Source organism: Fundulus heteroclitus, chromosome 24 (assembly GCF_011125445.2).
Source record: "Fundulus heteroclitus isolate FHET01 chromosome 24, MU-UCD_Fhet_4.1, whole genome shotgun sequence".
Lineage (NCBI taxonomy): Eukaryota > Metazoa > Chordata > Actinopteri > Cyprinodontiformes > Fundulidae > Fundulus > Fundulus heteroclitus.
Window position 1 is genome coordinate 19,327,534 of NC_046384.1, and position 25,518 is coordinate 19,353,051.

General features: G+C 41.9%; 1 protein-coding gene across 6 annotated transcripts in view; it reads left to right on the forward strand.

Annotated features, from left to right (window-relative positions):
• The first annotated feature begins 7,866 nt into the window (after nucleotides 1-7,866).
• The window catches only part of nid2a (nidogen 2a (osteonidogen)), a 60,170-nt gene continuing 42,518 nt past the window's right edge, over nucleotides 7,867-25,518 (forward strand). For 3 of the 6 annotated variants that reach the window (XM_036128475.1, XM_036128476.1, XM_036128474.1), the window contains exons 1-7: nucleotides 7,867-8,143; nucleotides 11,428-11,613; nucleotides 11,838-11,954; nucleotides 21,538-21,639; nucleotides 21,754-21,893; nucleotides 24,657-24,789; nucleotides 24,872-25,183. In XM_036128475.1, coding sequence (XP_035984368.1) covers nucleotides 7,934-8,143; nucleotides 11,428-11,613; nucleotides 11,838-11,954; nucleotides 21,538-21,639; nucleotides 21,754-21,893; nucleotides 24,657-24,789; nucleotides 24,872-25,183 — 1,200 coding nt within the window. In that variant the 5' untranslated portion in view covers nucleotides 7,867-7,933. The remainder of the gene's footprint in view (nucleotides 8,144-11,427; nucleotides 11,614-11,837; nucleotides 11,955-21,537; nucleotides 21,640-21,753; nucleotides 21,894-24,656; nucleotides 24,790-24,871; nucleotides 25,184-25,518) is intronic. The other 3 variants (XM_036128471.1, XM_036128473.1, XM_036128472.1) reach the window with 1 other exon arrangement.

Sequence of the window (25,518 nt, forward strand, 5' to 3'; positions counted from 1 at the left end):
TGTCTGGCATTTTTGGAGAGCAGAGTGGCTGAACGCTGTGGTCCCCATGGTGCTGAAGCTGCCTGCTGGAAGGCGGGGTGAGGTGGATGGAGGAGGATGACCTGAGGGAACAGGAGAGAATGGGGAAGTCTGAGAGATCTGACCGATAAGGAGGGGAGGAGGGTGGCGAATGGCTTTTGATGTGTGTGCAGAGGAACTTTGAATTCTGTTTACATAAATAACCAAGAGCAAGAGCAGCTGCTGGATAGATGTGGTGGAAAGATGGGAGTTTTGCCGATAATTCGGGCTGCTGAGTTTTGAACAATCTCAAGTTTATGGAGGAGTTTGTGTTGAAGGCCAAGACACTTCACTCGGTGATCAGAGGTCCTGGTAGCGCTGATGAATGCCTCGCCTCTGTCAGTCTCATATTAAATTTAACAAAAAGATCTCAGGAACATTTGTTCCAGGCTCCTCCCGTTGTAATAATTTGACTTCAGCCCCCCTCAGTGTCGACATTTTGCAAAAACCATCTTTTAATGCAATAACATCAGCGGTTTTCTGGGCCATCTCTCGATCAAATGAGCACATTTAGAGAGCAAAGGTTTGCCTGTTCTTTGCAAAGTAACTCAAGTTTAGTCAGACTGGATGATAAACAGGTATCTTTATGAGCAATTCCACTCTGGTTTTCACCCACACCACAGTACAGAAACTGCCCTTTTAAAAATCACAGACTTCTCAGGAAACCGTCAACAACCCCACTTGAGTGGTTTAGTTCTCTCTCAGTTCGTTCGACTCATGTCCTTTAGATCCCACTCCTCTGCTGTTATATCAGTTATGCCCCAGGGCTCAGTCCTAAGTCCTCTTCTCCTCAGCATTTATCTCCTGCTGCTTCTCGGTAATACTTTTCACAAATGAATCATTTATTTACTTTTTCCACAAAACCTAATTCCGCCCTTCCTTCTTCCTCCTCCTTCATGTGCTTATCTGGAATATGATCTTGGTCCACATCCAATTTTCTTTCAATTAAAAGAAAGGACCAAACTGAAAACCTCCTCGCTGGTACGTAATGGTAAACAGCTTGTACTTGTATAGCTATTTGTCAAGTCCAAACGATCCCAAAGCACTTTACACTACAATTCACACTCTGACGGTGGTGAGTTATGTTAGCCGCAGACTGAAGCAGATATACGGTAAGCCTAACTTAACAAAACTGCGTTATTTAACTTGTAAACAGCTATAAATGATCCACTCCACAGATCAGATTCAGGTCTTGAAATGAAAATGAATGCACCTTAGATCAATAATAAATCAATGATTATAATGTATGAAAATTTGTACCAGAACTGGCAGGCCCGTATTAAGACAATGTGGTGCCCATGGGCACCATACCTCAAATCCCCACCCACCCCCCCACCCCCAACGCCCCCCTTGCCCGTGCTGCCCTCCGGTCAAAAACATCAGACATAATCAAGGGGATCTCTGTAATGTAATTTACTATTTACTAACTTACACAACTACATGTAGGCATATGAGCAGTGAGCAATATTCAAATATCTCATTTTAAAATGCTGAAATCAAAACATTATACATGATTTATTTATCATTTATTATTATTGTGACATCAATGTTATTATTGTGACATCAGTGTTCACAAAACGAATAATGCATGGTCTTTCAACAATTTCAAGTAAATAATATAACAATTTATGAAAAATATATTTTTAAAGCATGTGTCATGTGGTGCCCCCCCCATGGTTGGTGCCCCTGGGCACTGGCCCACTGGCCCTTATGGATGATCCGGCCCTGAGAACTGGGAATTAAATTAGGCCCAGTTAGTGATGCGAAAAAGTAAGATGCAGCTCGTTAACAAGCTGAACGAGCTGTACACAGCAACGTCCGGGGTAGGGAGCAAACTCACCTCCAATTAGACTGTTAACTCACAAGCAAGGGGCCAGATTAGTCAGATTAGCGAGGTGAAATGCAAGGACCACGCAATGGTTATACCACCCACCAGGGAGGAGGGGATCTCCTGGGTTAGTACAGTCTCATTGGCCTTGTGAGGCATGTTGAAATAGCGTCTTCCCGTTTGCCTTTCAAGGTTGCAATTTCCCACTCATTTAGTCCCAAGTGTGCTGACTAAAAGGGAAACTGAGCATATTCGTAGTCATTAGAAGGGTAAGTGTCTTATATACAGCAGAAAGCCTGTAATTTATTTATTTGTTTATTTTCTTTCACTTTCTTTTTTTCAGGTATCACATTACACATGTCAGCTTAAATAATAATACATATGATTTAGCAATGGTATGAAGGTGTTACTCGATTGTATCTGTTGCTTTATGTCTGTTGGTTGTGCTGTTCTTTTTGCGTCTCTTTCCAGGTGATGAAGCAGACAGAGGACGTTTTATCACTCTCTCCCTTTTATCTCTTCTTTCTTTCACCTCTACTCTTTCTTTTTTTTCTCTTCTTGTTCTTCCTTTACTCTCCTACTTTCCCATTGTAGTGTCCATATAATTTGAAATTCTCCCTGCAGGAATCACAATAAAGCTATTTACATGCATAAATCAAGCGGAGCATTATGGCGAAAGCTGTTCGCTCCACTTGCGAAAGCAAAATCTGTCGAGCTCTATTTGGCATTAAGACATCAATTCTTATTGCCACATTGCTAGACAGGACACTGGGAAGAAAAAAAAGAAAAAAAAAAAAAAGAAGGGTAAGTGTCAGTGAGATGCACATTCTGCTTATCTTTATTTTTTTTTTTTCCCCAGATGAACCACAAGACTGTGTAATCAAAGATCGTATTCCAACCGTCGAGTACGGGGAGGAAGTGTGATGATGTGGGAACTCTTTACAACAGCTGGATCTGGGCACACCGCAGCCACCGGGTCGATCGTGAACTCTTCTGTGTGCCAAAGTATAGTCGAATACGGGCTGATCTGTGCCAAAGACGAAGCTTGGCCCAGACTCGGCCGTAAACAGGACAATTATGTCAAACACAGCGGCACATCGTCGACAGAATGACCGATTGGAAAAGAACAGAATCAACATGTTGCAATGGTCGTGTACAGAGCTAGACCTCGCCTAAGAGTAAGCCTGGGGTTGGAAAGAAAGACCTGTGCACGAACGAACGTCTGCAGACCTCAAAGAGAAACGCTCTTCAAAGAATCTACCGATAAGTACGTTGACTATGGTCACAAAGAGGACATATTAACTTCGGGTCATCGCTGCTTTCGCGTTGCGGTAGCCTGACGTCCCAGTTTAACACGCTGCAGTGGAACCGCACAGTCATCTTTAGAGTTTTTTAGCCGCTAGCTTTATCTCCTCCGGATGTTTAAAACTTAGCCCAAGTTACGCACACTGGGTCCTGAGACGCTGATTCTTGAAATAGACAGCTGAAATTGTACATGCGGCGGCCAAAACGTATCATATCGGCAAAAACCTTCTGCAGAAACTGTTTCCTCTTTGCAACGAGATATTTCGAGAGCATGCGGCATCCAGTGCGTGTGTGCATGCGCCGACCCTGCCGGGTCAAAAATGTGTTTCCACTGGAGCGTGAAAGATGTGTTTGCTTCCTATATGCGTCTCAGGGGTTTCCTCCTACAACATTTTAGATGTGAGGCTCTCATTTCCCGCGTGGATTAATATAACTTTCTCTTCGCTATGATATGTCCCCAATGAACCGAAGATGCAATCAGCGGCCTGGCTCCATTCCCCTACGGCCACAACAAAGGAAAGAACCAATCAACAAGTGACTAAAAATGGTACTTTTTGGAAATTGTTGTCTTGCTTTTCAGGGTCCTGTTCTGCTATATTTCCTTTTTGACAACAGATCATTTTCTGCAGCTTTCATGTCAACTGTAAAGACACAGAACATGTGCTTATTGTTAGTGGAAACGTATCAAGTGCTCCATAATGCATTGAACTGTTATTGTCGCATCATTTTATCATTTATCAAGAGCAAAATGAATGCCTGTCTGGGTCTTGAATGGGATGTGATGCATGCTGAAAGCTTTTAAATGGAAAAACTGCCTTCATTTAGGCCCATTAATGAATCCCTAATGGTTCTGCTGTAATTTTGCCTCTTTATTCCCGGCCTCTCTCCTTTACACTGAACTCGTCTCTCTTTTTGCCCACTTTCAGTTCTTTAGGGCATTTAGTGCCTTACAGCAGTGTTTAAGGTCCACTTTTTTTCATGCTATAACATCAAACTTTCTATGTGTTTTGATGGACCAATGCAAAAAGGAATAATTGAGAAGTGAAAGATAATTAATAAACGATAATTTCTGAGCTTTTCTGAAATAAGAATGGAAAAAGTGAGATCTGCACATGCATTCAGCCTTCCTGGATGACCTCAGAATCAGAATCAGAAATACTTTAATAATCCCAGAGGAAAATTTCAGTTCCAGTACAACCGTCCATCACGTACATCACAAACATTTCGGGGGAACAATTTGACTGAGGCCATGCTGCCAAGGACCCCGCCTGACACGGTTTCCATAGGGCGCTGCCTTTAACTCTGTGGAAAGATAGGTGCCACATTTGGGGAGGGAGAGGAAACAAAGGTATATTTTTAGCACTTTATCCTTAAAGGGTACAGTGCTAAAAATTTACATTGGAGACATGTCGCATGTAAGTTCATGTAGTTTTATGGGCGTCAGTTGTGTGTGTGTGTGTGTGTGTGTGTGTGTGTGTGTGTGTGTGTGTGTGTGTGTGTGTGTGTGTGTGACTGAAAGTGTGCAGTTTGTCCATGAACGCTGTCCAGAGGGCCATTGTCCTTGATATGATTTACTGTATGTCACCAAAAAATCCTAGTTTTACAATAAAATACATTAAAAGTTGGGGTTGTGTTATAAGAGAGCTGGTCAAGGGGTATGAATATTCTTTGGAAAGCACAAGTTGCTCAGAATTATATCTAGTAAGGGGTGTGTGACTGGATTTTTAAGGTTTATATCTCAAAATCTAAAAGCAAAATTCTGAACTTTCCACTTGTCTATCGACATCGCTCTTCCCTTTTCCCCTTTCCCTCATATTCACTTCCTTTCACACCAGCGCCCCTGCTCACCTCATCCTCTGCTCCACTGACACAGAGCCACATTTCACTTCCTTTCCCTTCACTTTTCCCTTCCCTACAGTTTTTACTTTTTCCTTCCTCATTGCTATTTTTCAGGTTCCCTCGCCTCGGGTGATGCCTCGGGTGTGTTCTGCTAAGGCCCTTGCTTCTCCCGCTCTCTTTGTCACAGCACGCATTTCAGCCCCTGCCGAGCCTGAATAATTGATGGCTTCATTGATTTCTATTGAATATCAGATGTCTCCACCAAGGCCTGGCCAGCCAGCATCCAGTAATTACACGGTGGGACAGACAAGAGTGCTGTTACACAGAAGAATATAGCATGAGCTGATGTTATTTACTTTTTTCCATCATCCATAAATAATCTTGTGTATTTGGTTATATATATAGTATAATGGACGCCTAACTCAACAAGCTCAGCCACAACTTTTGGAATGCAAATACAAAGAATATGAATTACCCAAGCTGAAACTAAAGAATAGGATGGGCTTTTATATCTGAAAGCCTCACGTTGGCTCCATCTGCAGGTTTCCTTGCGTAATTACACCATAAACTAAGAACATGGTTCAAGGACATTCAACATTTACTGTAAGCTGCTAGTTACATCTCACGAAACCCTGTTCTTTGGTCTTTATTTTTTTTTATTTATTTCCTTTTGTTTCTTCAGTGGTTTTCCCATATCCCATTGGAGGAGGGAAGGGATACAGACAGAGGGATACAGATAGAGTGTATATTCTGTCTGGCCTGGGAACACCTTGGGATCGCCCAGAATGAGCTGGAGGGCGTCGCTGCAGAAAAGGGACGTCTGGAGTTTTCCCCCTGGAGCATTTGCTCTAGCAACCCGGTCTCTAATAAGCGGAAGACAAAGGATGAATGGTTTTGTCTGGCAGGTCTATTAGACACTCAGATGTCTCTCATATTGACATTCTGTCACCTTAACGCCCCTAACATAATTCTGTTTCAGTTTTATGCAAAAATCTAAGAAGTGTGGCCTTTTTTTTTTGTATTTAGCCCAAATATGTCAATACCCTGTAGAATCACCATTCGATATAATTGCAGCAGCTTTGCACATCTAGAGACTGAAATGTTTGCCCATTGTTCTTTACAATGTAGTTCAAGTTCAGTCCGATTGGCTGAAGAGCATCTATACTATTCAATTTTCAAGCGTTGTCAAGTTCCTCGTCCAGTGGGATTAATCGTTGTAATTTTGTCATGGTGCAACATGGCAGAACATTTACCTTTGATGGTCATTGTCTATTTTTACCACCAGGAAAAAATTCAGGTCTGGCCTAAACAGTTTTACTGAAAAGGTTACCCATTTGTGGTCTTATCTTACAATGCCTCCATGTAAAAAACTTTCACAGAATAAAACCCACAAAGTGCTTCACAATAAAAACAACCATAAAACACAAAATAAAAATATAACAAAATAGATAAATCACCACCAAGCACAAAATCATTTAAATTTTTAGGCTACATAGGAGGAAATTATTGCCTCTTAGCTCTTTACAAGGCCCGCTTTTATTGCACTTCTAAGGTATATTTTATGTGTATTATTATTATGTGATCATGACAATGTCAACCATTTACTTTCCAATTCAAGAAGCAGAGCAGCACCATGGTGTTCAGAACAACTAGTTTTTGAAACACAGAGATGTCAGTCCTGCCTTGAAGACATTGGATGTCCCTGTTTGAACTGTTGTGGTATTTATATAACTTTACACACATAGCCTGAGGTAAAGAAAGTAAAGAACAGCAAGCTCAATTACTTCAATGGAATGTTGCCAAATTTAGCAACCTTTTTTTTTTTTTTTTCTTTATTCTAATTCATCATAAATCTGAAGGCGTTCTGTAAATTCCCGGCTCAATCCCTCAGTGAAAGCCTGTGTGCACTTTGGAGAATATATATTTTTAGGTACCTCTCTGCAGTGCCTGGAGTTAGTCTCTGATCAGATCAGACTTCTCTTCATCTTTCTATGATCTCCGACAAACTTCGATGCTCCCGCTGAAGTAAAGCATCACCGCCTGTGGATGCTGTCACCACCATGGGTCTTTGTTTGGATTAGTGTGTTCACTCCTGTGTTGCTTGGTGACTTCTGAAAGCAGTTGTTTGCATTTGATGTTATTAAGGGGTATCAAGGTGAGGGCTTAATATAAATACTGTTCTTTATTTGCATGTGTAGAAACAATAACCAATGTATTTTCCTTCCAGTTTACAGCTTAAGTTGGTGTGTCACATGAAATCCAAATAATATATCTTACATTTAGTATTGTGACAAAATTTGTAAAAGTATAAGTGGCCAAAGGATTGAAAGGAAGGGTCCACTATGGAGCCTGCAGTACAGCTCTTAAGACGCTAGGTGGCGACCAAGAGGCGACCAAGAGCCGGGCTGCGTTGATTTGTTTAGAGAGGACGGACAATAACAGTAAAAAAAAAAGAGAGAAATTAAAGAATGTGATTTTTTTCCTCCTAATTTATCAGCAATGTTTTATGTTCTCTTGAATGTTGAGCAGAGTTAAAAACGTCATAATTCATAAGTGCGTCAGGAACTGTGTGTGTGTGTCTGTGTGTGTTTGTGTGTGTGTGAAAAGAGGGAGGGAAAAAAAAAGTTTCAGAGCCATATGTCTTCATGAGTGTTGGGAAACAGATACTGCTACATCCGGATTAAAAATGCTCCAGCGCTCTTTTCTCTAATTCGAGCCAGATGTTGCCTCCTGCGCCGGGACGCTGTCACTCAGGCCCCCTCTGACCAATCAGAGCGGGGCCAGCCTCGTTCCCTCCCCTCCCGGCGGCGGCGGCGGGGTCTCGGCGGGTCTCTCTCTCCTCCTCTCTGCTGCTCCGCGCCCTGAGTCCGGCTCTTCCCCGTCCCAGAGCTGCTCGGCCTGCCCATGGACAGAGGAGCGATGCTGACCGCGGCTCTGCTGTGCTGCTGGAGCCTCTCGCTGTGCGTGGTCACCGCCATCCGGAGGACTGACCTGTTCCCTTACGGCGCTCTGACAGGAGATCTAATTCTGCCAGAGGGCGACGATGAGACGTCCAGAGCGCTGACCCTACCTAGACCCTTTTACTTTTTTGACTCCCCTTTCTCCCAGCTGTATGTAAGTAGGAGACTCATCACTTTTTTTTCTTTTCCTTCTGTCTTTAACAGGCTTAAATTTGCTATTGCAGGAAACAAGTGGGACCGATGGAAACATTGAGGAGATGCAGAAAATACAAGATTATTGGCTGCTTAGATAGAAGAGTGGGAAAATACTGGGACAAATTCAAGATATTTGTGCAAAACAAAAAGCTTTCCGTGTAAAATTTTCAGTGCCACAACTGTTACAAACTGAAATGTGTTTTCAGTCATTTTATTGGATAGACCGGCACTAAGCAGCATAAGAAGTGGAAATAAAAGGGATGCACAAGTCACCATCACTTCACTGGGATTCCCAATGTGAAGTGATATGACTATTGTGAATACCTTGTACGGAATGTTGTAAATATATATATATATATATATATATATATATAAAACAATGTGTGTATTCTGGAGCACGTAACAAAAGTAATTTCCCCCTGGGATCATTAAAGTATGTCTGAGTCTGAGTCTGAGGATTTCAAAACACACACAATGCCCACGCCGAAACACGGCGGTGGCAGCATCATGCTGTAAAATTGGCTTGTGAGGATCAGAAACAGTGTCCGAAATTAACTTTGTTACGGTAGACGTAAAATCAACCGGCCAGGCATATTTTTTACCGGCCAAAATATTCATTTTGACCAGACCTCAACTTTTATAAAAATTAAGAGTGAAATTATGTTAATTATGGGGGGCGTGGTTGGGGGCGTGGCTGACTGGAACCTGGAAGAGAAATCTTTGTTTCCTGAATTTAAAAAATATATATATTGTAGTTGATTATAAAAGACACAATATGAATTATCAGATTCACATCCAGGCGATAAAAAACACTACAGATTATCATTATTCTATCCATGTTGGCCTTATTTGTGAATGAGGCAGAGTTTCATCAAGCCTGTACGGTCAGTGGGGGTTCTAGACCAAATTTAGCAGGGTGGGTCAGGGTGGGGCCAGTGTTTTTTCACAGGGGCACAGAACAAAAGATTGGGGGGGGGGGGGGTACTTAACAGGTCAACATTTCATCGTTTAAAATATTAAGTAAGCCAAAGAGCCAATTGTGGCTCTGGAACTGCAGGTTGCAGACCCCTGATATTTTCTCAATACAGCGGGAGCTTAACGTGAAACAGCTTGATTTTAATTATTGTTATTTTTTTTATATTTATTTTTTAATTATTTTGTTATTTTATTACTGGGTAAAACCATAAACGAAAAAAATGCAACTGATCCAAATGACCAGTCAGTCACGTTATCTTTGTCAGCATTTATCATCCTAAGAAATTTAACATCATGTTTTTAGTACAGGGGCCATAACAGGGGCCAGGAACAGTTCTACAGGGGCACAGGCCCCTGTTGGCCCCTGTCCAGAACCGCCCCTGTGTATGGTTCAAAATTTTCCCCTCAGCTGCAACACTTAAAGCACTTAGGGTTCACGCTGCGTCTTTACGCTGATCTCGCTGCTGGATTTTACCGTCGTGCGCTGCGCCCCCGATGTTACAGGTTACATGTAACGTAATTTTGCGCACCTGGATTCAAGCGCAACGCACCACGCCCACTGAAGCACCGCTGGTCCTGTGTCGTTAAAAACAAAAGAGCATGAAAAACAGTTACCGACTCTCCTACTGACTTTAATTGGGACATTTTGGTACGAGTGGAAGGACATTAAACGTAGCGATTCACGTTTTGAAGGCTGGCCGCTGATAAAAGCACCTTGCTCCGAGAGGGGGAGGCACAGTAAGAGCGGTGAAGCACAGAGCCGCAGCGCAGGTAGTTAAAAAAAATCAGAATAAATAAGAACGAAACTTATAAACAGACTAATTGGCGTTTTAGACTGTATCTGGTTAGCAGATCTGTTTTCTGATCCAGCGTGCAGCCATGACTGGTTCTGAATGTGAAAGAAGCTGAACCAGCACCGCAGAAGGTGGGTCTAGACTGAGCTCTGGATGGACAGAGCTGTGAACGGATCGTATGGGTTTTGTTATTTTTATGTTACTTTTATTTTATTTGGTACAAACATTTACTCGCCATGTGGCAGCTAGCCCTCTGAAATTCACTCGCCAAACGGGAAATTTACTCGCATTTGGCGACTGGTGAGTGTTAATTTCGGACCCTGATTCAGAAATGTGTGGTTTTCGTTTAGCCCCCACCCGAGTCAACGCCTTACAGAACGTTTTAGGGGTATGTCTGTATCAGCATCACACCATTCCCACAGCATAATGCCGCTACCACTGTCTATTTAGAGGCCTATCTAAAAAAAAGTGAAAGGGAAATTATAAATGTGTTTTTTTTTCTTTTACAAATAAAAATCTAAAGCTCCTTTACTCCACTACCCTTAAATAAAATGTAGCTGCCTTTAGAAAGTCACGTTCAGTTATCAAAGTCATGTGTTATTTAATCCTAGCATAGATTTAGCTGTTCTGCAAGAGCTTTGTCAGAAAACATCATCACGAAGCACACAGCAGATAGGTCAGGGATACTGATAATGCTGCGTGTTGCCTCTGCATCAGTCAAACCCGTTTGCCCAAAGTTCTCGGACATCAACTAGGCATTTCAGGCCCCACGATTGCTGTTCAGTGGACATTTTTTCTCGTTTTTGGACTATTCTCTGAGATGGTTGAGAGTAAAAATACAAGCAGTTCAGCAGTCTCTGAAATACCCAGACTATCCAATAGGGCATCAACCACCTTCCAAGTCACTTAATTGACCCTTTCCCCCCATTCTGATTAACTTCTGCAAGTCGCCTGAAAGCATCTGGAGAATTGCTGCCATTCTAATGGCCGATTGGCTGTTATTAGCAGGTTTACCTAATAGAGTAGATGTGTAATTGCTAAACATAATGTTGTGCACGATAAGTAATTAAGAAATATTTGGTGCTTTAAGCGGCTCGTTGTGAGCAGTGTGACCTGACCGTCCTATATTCTCCCGATTGTATCGCGTCGCGTTTCACATGTGCTCCTTTGCATCACACTTTACAGGCATCATTGGTCATGCTCTGTTATCCAGGATAATATCGGTAGAACACTGAAAGCCATTTAGATGTGGTTTGCTGGTTTCCTACACATAATCAGGTCCAGGCAGGGGGATCCTTGAGGCTGTTCCAGAGGTTTATGGAGGTAATGAAGAGGTTCATTATGTGGTTCCCGGGGTCCATCGGGGGGCTTCCAGTGGCTTATAAGGGATGTGGGTTCATTTGGAGACGCCTCGGGGGTCACGTCTTTTTTTTTTTTTTTATAAACCCAAGCTCGCTCTCGTCTCTTGACTTAGGTGGCCACCAACGGCATCATCTCAGCCCAGGACCTGCCTATGGAGAAGCAGTACGTCGATGATGGCCTCCCTACGGACTTCCCTGTTGTAGCACCGTTCCTGGCTGACATAGACACCAGCGGAGGACGAGGAAGCATTTATTACCGGGTCACCGAAACACCCAGCGTGCTCAACAGACTCGCCAAGGTACGTCGAATTGAACGTCGTCTGAAATGAAAACTCAACTCTAATCTCAACTCTAGCCGTCTCAAATGTGAGAAACGGCACTTCAGACATGAATTCTTCTCTGTTTGGTTCATCCTCCATTAGTGCATTCCATAGTCCTTCCCCTTTTTTCATGTCTCATTCGTTCCCCCTCTTCATCCTTCGCTCGTTCATCCATTGCCCCCCCCCCCCCCCCCCCCCACCAGGAGGTGCACCGCGGCTTCCCAGATGCACAGTTCACCCCCACGCACGCTGTGGTGGCGACGTGGGAAAACGTGGCGGCGTATGAAGAACAAGCTCGAGCCACTGGAGCCTTAAACAAGGTAGGACAGATAAAGGTACTGACACTCGTACCCTTTGTCCGGATTCTGCCCCTAACAGTGGACTTCCTGAGACACGCGGTCCCAAATTCCTGTAAATTGTGTTTCGTTTGCACTAAGCCTATTTGTAACCCCCACCTTTTACCCTCCTAATCTTCCTCTTAACCTTTTCAAAGGGTCAGAGGCCATCTTTAAGTGTCATCAGAGACCCCCCCCCCCTGCTCTACCAACCCATTATTCCCTCCTCCGGTTCCCACACTATAATGCTTTGACCTCTGAAGCGTAGAAGCAACACTCCCCTCTCGGTGTGTTAGCCAGTCTCCATGAGGTTTCTCCTACACGTTGGCCTTTTAGAGATATTAATAATAACCACAGTTTCACATAGTTTTTGGGGGTTTCGAGAGGAATGTAGAGAGGAAATAAGTTGCTGGAAACTGGGTCAGTTGCTATAGCTGTAGGCTACAGCTTATAGTCGTGTTTGTTTATCCCGAATCCGTTTTTTTTTTATGTATCAGCAAGGCACCAGTAAAGTTGTTCAATACCTCAAGGAATGCTAAAAATCAACCTCACCCCCCTGGGGGAATTTAAGGGTTTATCTTTTCTTTTGCCGCAATGTTCAGTTATTTATGCTTTGCAACGCATGCGGCAAACAGGAAGTGCACAAATTCTGCGTCTGCAGAAATAGTGCTGTCAACAACAGGGGATCCAAATTCAAGTGCAAAAAGACCAGGACTCCCCCTTCTGCTTGAGCTGTTTGGCAGCTTCAGCTGTTGCTCCCATGATGAACGGCGCAATAAGCGGGCCGAACTGACTTCGCGTCGTGCACCTGCTCCTTTCCTTCCCACCGCAAATGAAATCGTGCCGTTCCTAAAACTCACAGGCATGCACAGGGCCGTGGAGATGTGGATGTCGTTGTACAGATAACAACAAACTTGATCGCATTTTGTTGGGGTTTTATGAAAGATTAAAAGAAGGCGCTACTGCCAACTCACCAAGACATGGCCGAATTGGCTGTCCACCAAAAACTGATCTGGATAGTAGAGGGTTTAGTCAGAGCAGCATCCAAGAGGCGCAATGCAACTCTGGAAGAGTTGAGGAGATCCACAGCTGTAGGGTACAATAAAATAATAAGCAGATCCAGTAAAATACAATTATGTTTGTGGTTGTAATGTGATGAAATTAAAGTTCAAGATGTAAAAATACCTTTGCAAGGCACTCCGATTAAATTTCCCCTCAAAAAGGAGACTCTTCACACCCAGTTATAAAGAATAAAGGCCCTCCATCCTAAACGTTCACCTCCTTCCCAAGGAGTCATAGTTACAGACCTATTAGAAAGGCTTGGCTTGAACTGCATCAGAAGCTCGGTTTAAGTTCAAAGCTGGGAAAGTCTCCAAGTAAAGCCAGGCTGAGCGAGGTGATCGATTGAACAAACAGCGGTTTGTAGTTCCTGGTGTGCAGCATGTGGGATGAAGGGAGTGGCAGATTTAAGGAAAAAAAAAAAAACCCAAGGGATCTTTCTTTGACCGTCCAACCCTCTCAGCAGTGTTTGCTCTTTGGCTTTCCTTTAATTGTATATTTTCTTTTAGGCTTATTTCTATCTCGCTGTCTGATCAGAAGCCAAATATTGAAACAATTATCTGAGGTTAGGGGGGGATGGGGTAGGGGATGCAGCATCAAGAGACTTTGTTTAGTACCCTCGAGACTGGTTTCCCTGCAGGGATGTTAATGGGTGTTTTTATGAGCTTCATAAACCAGATTTGCACCTTTGGGTCTCAGTCCACTGGCCTGGTGTCCAGCTCTTAAAGTGCAAAATGCCTCCACAAGAGTTTGTTCCTTAAGGGGGCCTGCCTGATCTTTAAGAATAGGGTGGGGTCCGCAGTGTGCTTCAATGTGTCTCACTTTGGACTGATAGCATCTTCCTTTGAAGAGATTAGACAGAGGTGCAGGGTGGTGGGGGGTGGGGGGGGGGGGTGCGGTATGTGCGTGTGAACTGATTAACCTGAGGTGCGCTTTTAGGGTTGTCATGGGGGGCATTTTGGGGGAAGGGCTAGACTGCGGGGTGCTTGACAGAAACGATAACAGAGACCCGAAGATCAATTAAAGCAAAAGAGTCAACATTCGTTCTTGATTATTGGATCCTGTTTTTGTTGTTGTTGTTTTTTTTTTAATTTACTTTATGGCCTACATGCAAAAAGTTATGTAATCCCTTCTAAATATGCTATTAGCATAAACCCAAATCAGTTTGAATGCAAAGACGGCGTTACATCACGCTTGCTCCGTTTGAAAATGACAAGCTCTCAGTGTTTAGATTTTTTTTTAAAGAATATCTACTATATTGCACTTTTTAACTTAAATATTGCTATTCCTGCTTTCTTTGTGCCTTACAACCAAAATACTGATCTGAGACCTGAAAGCTCCCCCTGATAAGTTAAGCAGACAGAGCTCCCACCACCCACAAACCCCCCACAAACCCCCCATGATGCATTTGGAGAAAACCCGACAAAGTCCTGCAGGAAATGTATACAGAGGTAGATTAATGTTGTAAACTTTTCATCCCTAAGAATCAACAATGATAAATTCAAGTGTTGGAGTAGTCCAGTTAAAGCACAAACCTAAACCCGACTGATACGCCGAGGGATGACCTTTAAGAGGCTGTTTGTGCTCAGGACCCCCTGATAGTGGCTGATTCTGCAAAGAAGAGTGGAACTAAAATATGTCATAGTGAGGGAAGAGGCAGTGATTTAAAGCTGGTGAAGAGCCTCCAACTTTACAAGTCAGAGGTTTACTTCAGAGGTCGTTTGAACGGATTTTCTGACTTTGAGCCTTCTTTGTTCATTTAGGATGTGCCGTTAGTTCTCCTGTGTCACTCGCATGAAAGCTACACGAGCAAACAGCTAAAGTTGAACTTGGTTCTCTCTTTAGCACCATGAGGAGTGTTTTAAGATTATTATTTGTTGTTTCTAACCCCCCCACCCCCACCCCCCCTCCGCGCCCAGCCGTGACGACGGGGGATGTTTCTTGGGTTATGCTCATTCAGCCTCAAAGCATGTTCTGACCGCTCTTCGACTTTGACACCATGTTATTCTGGCCACATGCGGTGGGACTCATTTAGACTTTCAGTTTTGGAAAAAGTAAGGAGGACAAAAAAAAAAAAAAAAGACTTTGAATATGGAACCCAGACCGGTGTGAGGTCTTAATTTTCTTTGAACAAACCTTTAAAGCACATGGGAACATGTCCCAAGCGTGTTCTTTAATCAGTCTAAAAAAGGCTTAAAAGCTATCGCTAAACCTTTAAATTGTATCATTTCTTTCAATTCTTATCAAGCTAAATTCTTTTCCAGCAGACAAAAATGCTACAAAGACAAGCGTGGGGACGCTGAGTGGACTGCTGCTGATCAGAGATCTGCTTGGTGGTGTGTTAGTGTGTCTGCATGCCTGTGTTGCCAGTTCCCACGCTGCACAGGCAGTTCTGGTGATACCGGCAACTGGACCACAGCTGCCGTCTGTCTCTCGCTGCCTGTTTGCAGCTGCTCCGCGGTTAACGGGCTGAAACACCAGCAACCAAAAACACACGTGTAGAACATGGATCCCTGACTTGTTTCCACTCGATGCTTCAGGCTAACCGAACCTGACTATGACTCCAGTCTGAGCAAAACTACAGCGTGGAAAGGCACTACTTCTTTGTAATTACTGAAATGGGGTTTCTGGGGAGTTATTTTCAGCGGTTATTATGTAAGCTATAGAAAATAATACATGGTTTTCAAAGGAGTCAACAGTTTCAGATGCTAATATATATTTCTCAGTTTCTCCGAACTAGAAACTTCAGTTTTTGCCCATTTTTCTTTGCCGAGTAGCCCAAACTCAGATTGGATGGAGACCGTCTGTGAGCATCAGTTTAAGTCTTACCACAGATTTTCTGTTTTAGGTCATGACTTTGACTGGGCCAGTCTAACGCGCACCTTTGCTTTGATCTAAAGCATTCCAGTCTACTGCTGCCCCTACCAGGTGTTTTCCTCTGACTAGCTTACCTGTCCCTGCTGAAGAGAGACATCCCCACAGCACGATGCAGTTCTCACCATGTTTCACCCTAAGTGTTGCTTTTTGGCCTCACATAGCTTTTTTTTTCTCCTGGTTTTGATCTCATCTGACCAGTTTATTGGTTTGGGACTTTAATGCTCTCATTTGCCATTATCCCAGTACTGGTAAGTTTTTTAGTGTTTAGTTTTGGATTTTGTTTTATAAGCCCACTCTCCTTAAAGCCTCTTCACAAACCCATTCCTGAATTGTCCGTCGTGATTTTTTATATCCTGTTTGTTGACTAATATTCTCTGACAAACCTCTGAGGCCTTCACGGAACATCTGGGTTTCTTGTTAGATTAAATGACACACATGCGGACTGTATTTACTAAGTAGGGGACTTTTGAAGGCACTAGTTGGACTAGTGTTTATTTAAGAGTGTTAAAGTAAAGAGAGCTGGATACATATCCGTGCTGCATGCTTTTCCGATGTGTTTAATAAGTCACATTTTCTTTAGCTTTACAATAAGGAACTGCTTTGTTTTTAACTAGCACATAAAATCACAATAAAATAGAAAGAGGTCTGAGGTCAAAATGTTACAAAGGGAAAAAGTTCAAGAGGTCTGAGCGCTATTGCAAGGCGCTGCCGTTGTGTTCATGACATTAATTCTATTTAACAGTGAAATTCTGACCAGGAAAGTCGAGCTAGAAACCTTTTTGTAGATGAACAGAGACCTTGGGTTGTTTCAATTAAAGACTGGGACGGTCTGCGGTTTGTTACATGTCATGTGAAACGTGCGAAACACATTCTGCAGAGCAGAACACACTACGTAAAAAAAATGTGATTCAACTTTAATGCAGACATTTGGACTATTCTTCCATGAAACACATAGACCTATCAGGCAGATAAGTCTATGTGTTTGTCTGCAGTAATTAATGTTTACCTTTATTTCTGGTCAGCACGGCTAAATGTAAGCGTTCCACTTTAAAAAGAAGAAAAAAGGTGCGAGGAGATGCCTGCAGGGAGGCTGAGTGTTGAGCTACAATCTCTGACAGTCTTTCATCTTTGTCGGCTGTAATTTGTTTTTCCTCCAGCTGTGAGTCTGCAAAGAACACCGAGACGTCTTTGCCGAGGCAGCGAAACAGCGCGTGCATCTGGCAAACAGCCAAACAGATAGAGGTGGGAGTGGGAGGCAGACTTTACCAAATGGGGCTTTCCCAATCTGCTGTACGAGGCGGAGGAAACTAAAGAATATATCATTAATCATCCCAAAAAAAAATCAGGGATTGTAGCTTTGTTCACAAAAAGGAAGTAGCTTTCTAATAAAATCATCATCATTGAATCAAACCATAAACTAAAAATCTGTGTTACATCTGTGGAAAGATTTAACACGGGCATTAAAACAATGCATTTTATTCAGAGTTTTTTTTTTTTTTTTTTAAGTATACTGAATAATTACCTCTGACCAACCTCCAGTCCACTTAGCACTGACTGATGTGCATATTGTCATGGAATCTCATTCTTGAGTGAGGGTAAATAACAGGATTTACTGATCTGCCAAAGAGAAGACAATAAAGCGCAAAGTGGTGGATTATCTAGCTCCATTGTTGATCTAACACTCACCTTGGGCTATAACCATTGTCCATACCCACTAGTGTAAACAATGAAATCTAGATTAGGGTGAAAGGCAGGTACACCCAGGACAGGTCACCAGTCCATCCCAGGGCAACACAGGACCAACAACCTCAGCACACTTTCTTTTAAAGCCATTTATGACAGACTCTTTAACCTCACCTAAATGTTTTTGAACCGCGTGTTTGAAAAACCGGAGTATGCGGGAAGAGCCCACAAAAACGCAGGGAGAACACGATCCATAATCCAACCAGCATCCATCTAAACTTATGGCCAACATTTAGTTTGTAAGACCGTGGCTATTGGTTATCCTCACTTTGTTCGTCAGCATCTTGCTCCCTATCTCTGTGATTTTATGTGGCCGGGTTATCATTTCCACTTTGTTATAATAAAACTAACAGTTGAATGGGAAGTGTTTAGTAGCAAGGAGATTTCACAACTGATTTATTGCACAGGCGGCCTCCTATCTAGGTTACATGGTGGACTTTCTTGACCTCCTGAGAGCAAGCCACTCTTTCGCAAATATTTGCACAAGCTGTCTGCGTGCCTAGGCCCTGGATTATATACTGATTGGAAAACATGAATTCAAAGATTTAAATAGGTGAGCAGATGTTTTTTTTTTTTTTCAATTTACAACCACTGGTCTGTGGAACACTGTGCCTTTGTGGCATCACAAACCTAATCAACCTGTGTGCATTGGAAACAATCGCTGATAAACACCAGGCCTAATGATGTTTTCTGCCTACGATTCTGCAACAGAATCGTAGGCAGTTCTTTTTTTTGTTTCTACATTCTATCCCTACTTGCTTTTATTCCTATATTTTAATCATGTAAAGTACTTTGCATTGTCTCTGTACTGAATTGTGCTATATAAATAAATTTGCCTTGCCTTGCCTTGCCTTGCATGCAGGACTGCGAGGAAGTACTACCACAAAGTTTCCAAACTTAATTACTATTTCCTCTTGAATTTGCGCTGTGGTCGTCACAGCTTCCTTGTAAGATGTTCAGAAAATGACACAGTGTGTAAAGATACCCAGTAATCTTTTAGGTGTATTTTGACCTACATTTTGCTTTTCACTCTCTTGGTGTATGTTTTTCTCCCTCCAGAGCCCTTTAATGATGCAACAAGGGCACACACATATACGCACTTTCAGTACATCCCCCCATCCCCTTCTCTTGCTTGTTTAAAATACTTATATTTAATAAAGATTTTAAAGGAAAACAAAAATCTTATCCTTCTTCCCTACAGTCAAAAGAGCCCCCTCCTCACTAATTACAAAGAGTCTGGACACTGCAAAGTCCTCCCACAAACAACAAGCAAGGTTTAAGACGTTGATGTAAACGATTAGGAGCAGACCCACATACATTCACATGAGCTGACTATAAGCTATGGGACATCTGTGTTTGTTTGTGCCCTGTGGGTCTCTTGTCTAATGAGATCTGGTTTCCAAGTTGTAACATCACCCTTTAAGACAGTCAGACTCAAAGAGAGACAGCTGTGGAGCTCAACATCTGGGCTGAGGGTGGTCAGCACAAGGGGTTTTATACATACATTGGTTTGTGTGTGTGTGTCTGTGTCGGTGTGTGTTTAGGTACTCGGGAGCTGTGACCAAAGAAAAACAACGTAGGATTGTTCAAAGTGTTCCCTTCATTCATAAAATTGGAGTGTTTTTAGTGTGGTTTGCAGTAGGCAGAGTGGCCTACGTTTCCTCGTGCATCAGTCCGTATAGATTAAATGTTTGGAAAGGCGGATCAACAAATGGTCGGGGTGGGTGTAAGAGGCGGAAAGAGGGGTGACAAGCCGACAATACCCTGCGAAGCAGGAGATGAGAGAGGAAGAGGGGGGGGACATGGAGGAATGGGGGAGGAGAAGTGAGAAGATTAAACATTAGAAGTGTGTTTGAAGCCATCTAAGGGTGACTGAGCGGACTCGTCACTCAGTCGACAGCAGATTGTAGCATCGTCTTGTATGGGATTATTACAGATTAATAAGCGTGAATAAAATGCATTACAAAAAGGAACCACAAGGCTAAATTATGTTTTCTATTTTGTAATGATTGGATTGATGCAAATAAGCACGGTACCGATCTAGATCATCTGATTGTTAAGTGTTCATCAGATTGACAGCCTGGGGGGGAGAAACTGTCTCTGTAAGGCCTCTTTGTTGCTAATAGCGCTCTGTAGTGGTAGGTAAAAGTCTAAACAGTTTGTGTTTAGGCTGTATTGGATCTGCTGCCTTTATTCAGACGTTTGACCTGTGTGGGTCCTGGATGGAGTGAGGATCAACCCTGATGATCCTCTCTGCAGCCCTAATTGTCCGTTGTCCTTTGGAGCTGTCCTTGTTTTGTGGATAAACCAAACCACACACTAGCCATGTTTCCATCAATGTTTTTTATATGCATTTTGAAGTGAAGTTCCTCCTCAATATGGCAAATTGATTTTTCTGCTCGCTTGAGTTTTTTTGTGACTGGAAACATTTCCAAACAGCTATATTTGTCTCTTTTGTAAGTCGAAGAAAAGCATAGCAGCCTTGTTTCAGCCAGCTGACTGCCAGGGCTCAGCAACATGTGGAAGATGGGCAGCCCCGAGTTATCCTATATTTCCCTGCAGGCATTGCACTGCAAAAACGGAACTAAAAATAAGTAAAATGTTCTTAAAATGAGTGTATCTTTCCTTGATTTGAGCAGGTAAATAAGATGATCTGCCAATAGAATAAGATTTTTGCTCTTAAAATAGGAACAACTCATCTCCATCATCTTATTTCTAGTGCATTAGATCTAATTATCTTATTTTAGGGGTCAAAATACTCATTCCATTGGCAGATAATCGTATTTACCTGCTCAAATCTAGGACAAAAACACTAATTTTAAGAATATGTTACTTATTTTTAGATCCGTTTTTGCAGTGTGAAAACGGCATCACTTTCTCAGGGGTCTCCTTTAAAGGACTTTAAACCACAGCAACAGTGTGACAGTACATCTTTGTGGTTTTGAAACTGTAACTTTATAAGATGGATTAGAACTTGATACCGTTAACTGGACCCATTTACTGTTTTTAACAGCTTACCTTAGTCAATGGAAAGTGTACATAGAAATACAAGAGTATTTCTATGTACACATTATTTAGTTTGTATAACTTCTGTTTAACTTTGATAATCAATGAATCTGTTGAACAAAACATCCCGTTAATCTTTCCAAACCAAATATCTGTAGGACAGTACAATGGACAAAAGCAGTGACGATGCTGTTTGCAGATGACATTTTGATCTGTAGTGAAAGTAGGGAACAGGTGGATGAGAACTTGGGGAGGTATTGGTATGGTCTGGATGGAAGAGGAAGTTGAAAATAGATGCAAGACAGAATGTATATAAAATGCCAGGGAGAGATGGGAGGATAAGGAAGATGGTAGAAGTAGAGCTACTGAAGGTGGATGAGTTTCTGTGCATGGGGGCAACCAGCCATTCAACATGTGGTACACAACAGGGGATTGGGAGTCGATGGAGACTAGTGTCAGTGGGGATTTTGTAATACATGTAATAAAATGTTTTGTACTGATATGCTAAACCGTAATGTGGTCACAATCAAAAGAAGTAAAACAGTGTTCATCATTTACTTTATCTGACATAAACCTTACACAGGCATATCTAACAGATACTTTTACTGTCTGGGGGTTAAGCATGCATCTACTGTTTCCTACAGAGCAATAATATGTAATGGACAACTTTCTAAATAACAGCATTATTTAGTAAAACAGAAACACTTTCAGTTTGCTCAATATATATATTTTTTGTGAGGCAATTATTTGTTTGCCTTTCTCAGTTACAGTTTCTATCAAATTAGTATTTGAATAAAAAGTCACATTAGAGGTTGAATTTTATATGTACTTAATTTGATCTGTTTTAGATCCTATTGAGTGTATCTCTCTTCCTTCCCTGAAGGTCAATACGTTCCAAGCTGTGATCGGATATGATGAAACTGACTCGTTCGTTCTCTTCCTTTATCCTGAAGATGGGCTTAGGTTTTTTGGGACACGACCTAAGGTAAACTTACTGGACTGTATGTATGGATGTATGGATGGACTGCAATGATGTAAACATACACAGTTTAACATTGTTTGCGCTGATACTAGTTTAAAACCCACTATTTTTCCACAGGAGTCCTATAATGTGGAGATAGAGCTTCCTGCTAGAGTTGGCTTCAGTAGAGGAGAAGTTCCATATTTCATCATCTCCAAAACTGATGGACCTTTTTACAGCGTTGCCCAAGATGAATATAATGTTAAAAAGCTTTCTCAGTAAGTAAAAAACAGGATATGTGTTGCCTTTATCGCCGACAACCTTGGACAGCTTTGACAGCATGGATAGTGCCAAAACTCTTGCGATTTAAAAAACATTTTTAAACTTGAAAAATGATAACTTCATTCAACTGTATGTTTGTGTCACACATCTCCTATACAACCATTAGTAATGATGCAAGAGACCAAAGGTAATAACCAGGTGAGTGTAGCAATTAGCTAAAAGGCTAAAACAGATTTCCCCTATGGGGAAATTTGTCTTAGCCTTTAATCTGATCTAATCAGATCTTAGCCTATAATCTGATCTAACTGTGACAATGTAGCTAAAACAATGATTGTGAATGACTGGCATCATTCAAAATGGCAGAAAAAGTACTTTTTTTTGGAAACTTTGGATTCTGATCTTTAGTTGGTAGCTAGCAGCAGGTTAATAAGATAATCTGCCAATGTAGTGAGTATTTTGACCCCTAAAATAGCATAATTAGATACTGCAGTTGAAATAAGATGATGGAGATGAGTTGTTCCTATTTTAAGTGCAAAAATCTCATTCCATTGGCAGATCATTTAAACTTGCTTGCTCAAATCAAGGACAAACTAATTTCAAGTGTTCACTTTGCACTGCTCATGTTGTTCACCCATCAAATTAAGCAGCAAGAAAATAAAGTGAAAAATGTTTGTTTGGCAATTATTCATTCAGAATTTTAATTTAGTTGGCTAAATAATTTAGATTTTGATTAAACTTAACATTCATGCTAGGTATCTTAAAGTTTGTACTGTACAAAACTAAATATTGTGTTTTTTTATGTAAGCCTGATGTTTTGACAAATCCATGTTTTTCAATTAATTTGTACTTTTTCTCTAGGTGCTAATGTGATTTAGCGCTTCCTTTTTCCTCTCGTTTCCCCCTGGAAACTAGGATGTTGTCCAGATTAGACTATTGTCATCTGACTAGCAATCTATTAGCTGTTCTTGACTATATTAATGTATCATGAAAACAGTGAGTGTCGTAGGAACAATGAGGAGATTTAGTATATTTATCAAAAAGATAATCTCATTCTTGGCTTGGGATTTTTTTACAGGTTACTGGTTTTGCTCAAACTTAAAATGTGACACCTTATCATAGTTTCATAGTTTAAAAATAAAAGCCTGAACATACTCCACCAGAACAGAGAAAGTGTTTCTCTTTATCTTTGGGCTGCCAAAACAAGAAGACATCATTCTGTTCTTGAAGCCCTGGTTTGTGAGTTTTTGCAGTCTTGACCCATCATCAGGACAGAACTTTATCCATCGTGGTTTCTGAAAACTATTCTAAACAAATTGTGGAGTGGGAGGGCCTATCAGGACTCCCCAAGACTTCTGCATCTTAGTTTTTGTGAAGCATGAAATGCCCGGACTGGAACCAACTTTGTTCTTGTTCTTACCACCTTAGGTAAAGGAACTCATTTCTCTTTTGCCTAGTATGTATTGTAGTATGAAAATGCAACCCTGAGTCGAAATGGGTCAAAATAATACCTGACTGAACTAGACCTGAGTGGCTTTACCAATGGTAGAGAATGAATTGGTTGTCACCACAGAATTGGTGACAAGAATTCACCCTCAGTCTTTACCCTATGCATGCACAGTGTACTGTGAAGGTGGACGTGTTTACTTATGGTTTTGGAAAGAAATATGCTAGATAATAAACAAGTAAAGAAAATAATTAAAAGTGCTTTAACCAGATTTGCTGGGGCTGACCAGCAGAAAGTAGCCCATTGTAATGTAGAGGAAGTGAAATCAATGATTTTCAAAATATTTTGTTTAGAGGTCTGTAACATGCAACAACTTGCCTTTGGCATTATGATTACCAAGAAACAGGGTTAGGTTAGCTTTAAATATCTTTTGGAGCACTGTTCAGTCCTTCACTCAAACATGATGTGGGTATGGCTCTGTAAATCTACCAAGACATGGACCTTCATCAAAACTGACAGGCTGAATAAAATGATTTAATCTAAGAAGCAGCCTTTGGCCCATGGTAACTCTGGAAGATCTACAGAGATTAACGGCTCAGGTGGAAGTCAGCAAGATAACTATTAGTTGTGTACACCACAAGTCTGGTTTGTATGCAAGCCGTTGTTCACACAAAGCCATAGGAAGACCTGTTTGAAGTCTTAAGCCATGTAAGGGACATAGCAAATATGCAGAGGACATAGAAAATGTGTGCGGAGGAAAACTAGCACCATGAACCACATTATTAACCATGTATTACACCATTCCAATTATGAAACATGTTGGTGGCAGCATTATGTTGTGGAGTTGTTTGTCTTCAGCTGGTATAGGGAAGCCGGTCAGAAGATAGATGGAGCGAAATACAGGAAGAGAGCTGGAGACTGTGAAAGATTTGAGACTGGGACTGGATATACCCTCCAGCATACTGGGACTTGCAGCTTTATTTGCAGAAAAGAAAACTATTAACTTTGCTTGAACTGAATACAAACGCATGTTGCACTTTTCAGGCTTTTATTTGTGAAAATAAGAAAAAAGGTGTCAGTGCTACATTTTGTGGATCTATCAAATGAAGTTCAGTTGAAGGCCTTTATTGTCATTGAATGGTTGACATACAATGACATTCTCTTAAGGAAAATCCCAATTTGTAACATGACACAATGTAGAAAAGTTTAAGGGACATGAGCACCATCAACAGATGATTAGCTAAGATTAGCTATAAAAAGGATATTGTTGTGGGGGGTTGAACATGCCTGTGCCTATTTATTACCTGTTCTCCAGGGTTGGAAACACTGGAGTCCCAGGTGTTTGGCTTTTCCATACTGGAAAACGCTACTCTTTTCAAGACATCATTCCTGCATCCACTGGTGGTCTCCTTGCTACTCCACCGACTGCTGGATATGGCCTCTACCTGGTAATCATATTGTTTGTCGTTTGGTCCAACTCTTAGATTTGACTTTCCGTAGTTCTAACTTATCACCCGCTTTGTCTCCTAGGACACAACCACCCCTGAATATGAGTTTACCGATTATACATTTGAGCCAGAGACCGAAGAGGAAGTGGATGGCTACACCCTGACGGGCAAAGACCCCAGGTTCCAACCAAATCCAGCTGGTAGAGACCACCCAGAGTCCCGTCAACCTGGAAGTCTCGACTCTCCGTCACAAGATTCCGATCCCGAGTTGACTTACAACAGAAAAGATGTACCGTTGACTTTGGAGCCGGTAGAAAGGCAGTACGCTCCGCCTGGTTTCCCGCTGACGGGCCCAGAAGAACGCGCTCAACGGCCCGGGGAACAGCAACCGCAGGTAACAACGCAAGTTCACCAACGAGTGGTGGCCAAGTGGTTAGAGCAGTGGGCTTCTGCTCTAAGAAGGATGCAAGTACCCGGTTCGATCCCCACAACCTGCACTCTGGGTCCCTGAGCAAGACCCTTAACCCCCGATTGCTTCCCTGGCACCGCACATGGCTGCCCACTGCTCCCCAAAGGGATGGGTTAAGATGCAGAAGTGAATTTCTCCATTGTGAAATCAATGACGTTATTTTTTTATTTTTTTAAGTTCTGACCAGTGGTATTAAATGTAAATTTAAAGTAATTATATTTAATTTTAGTGGTCATGATTATTTCTGTTCATGCCTAAGT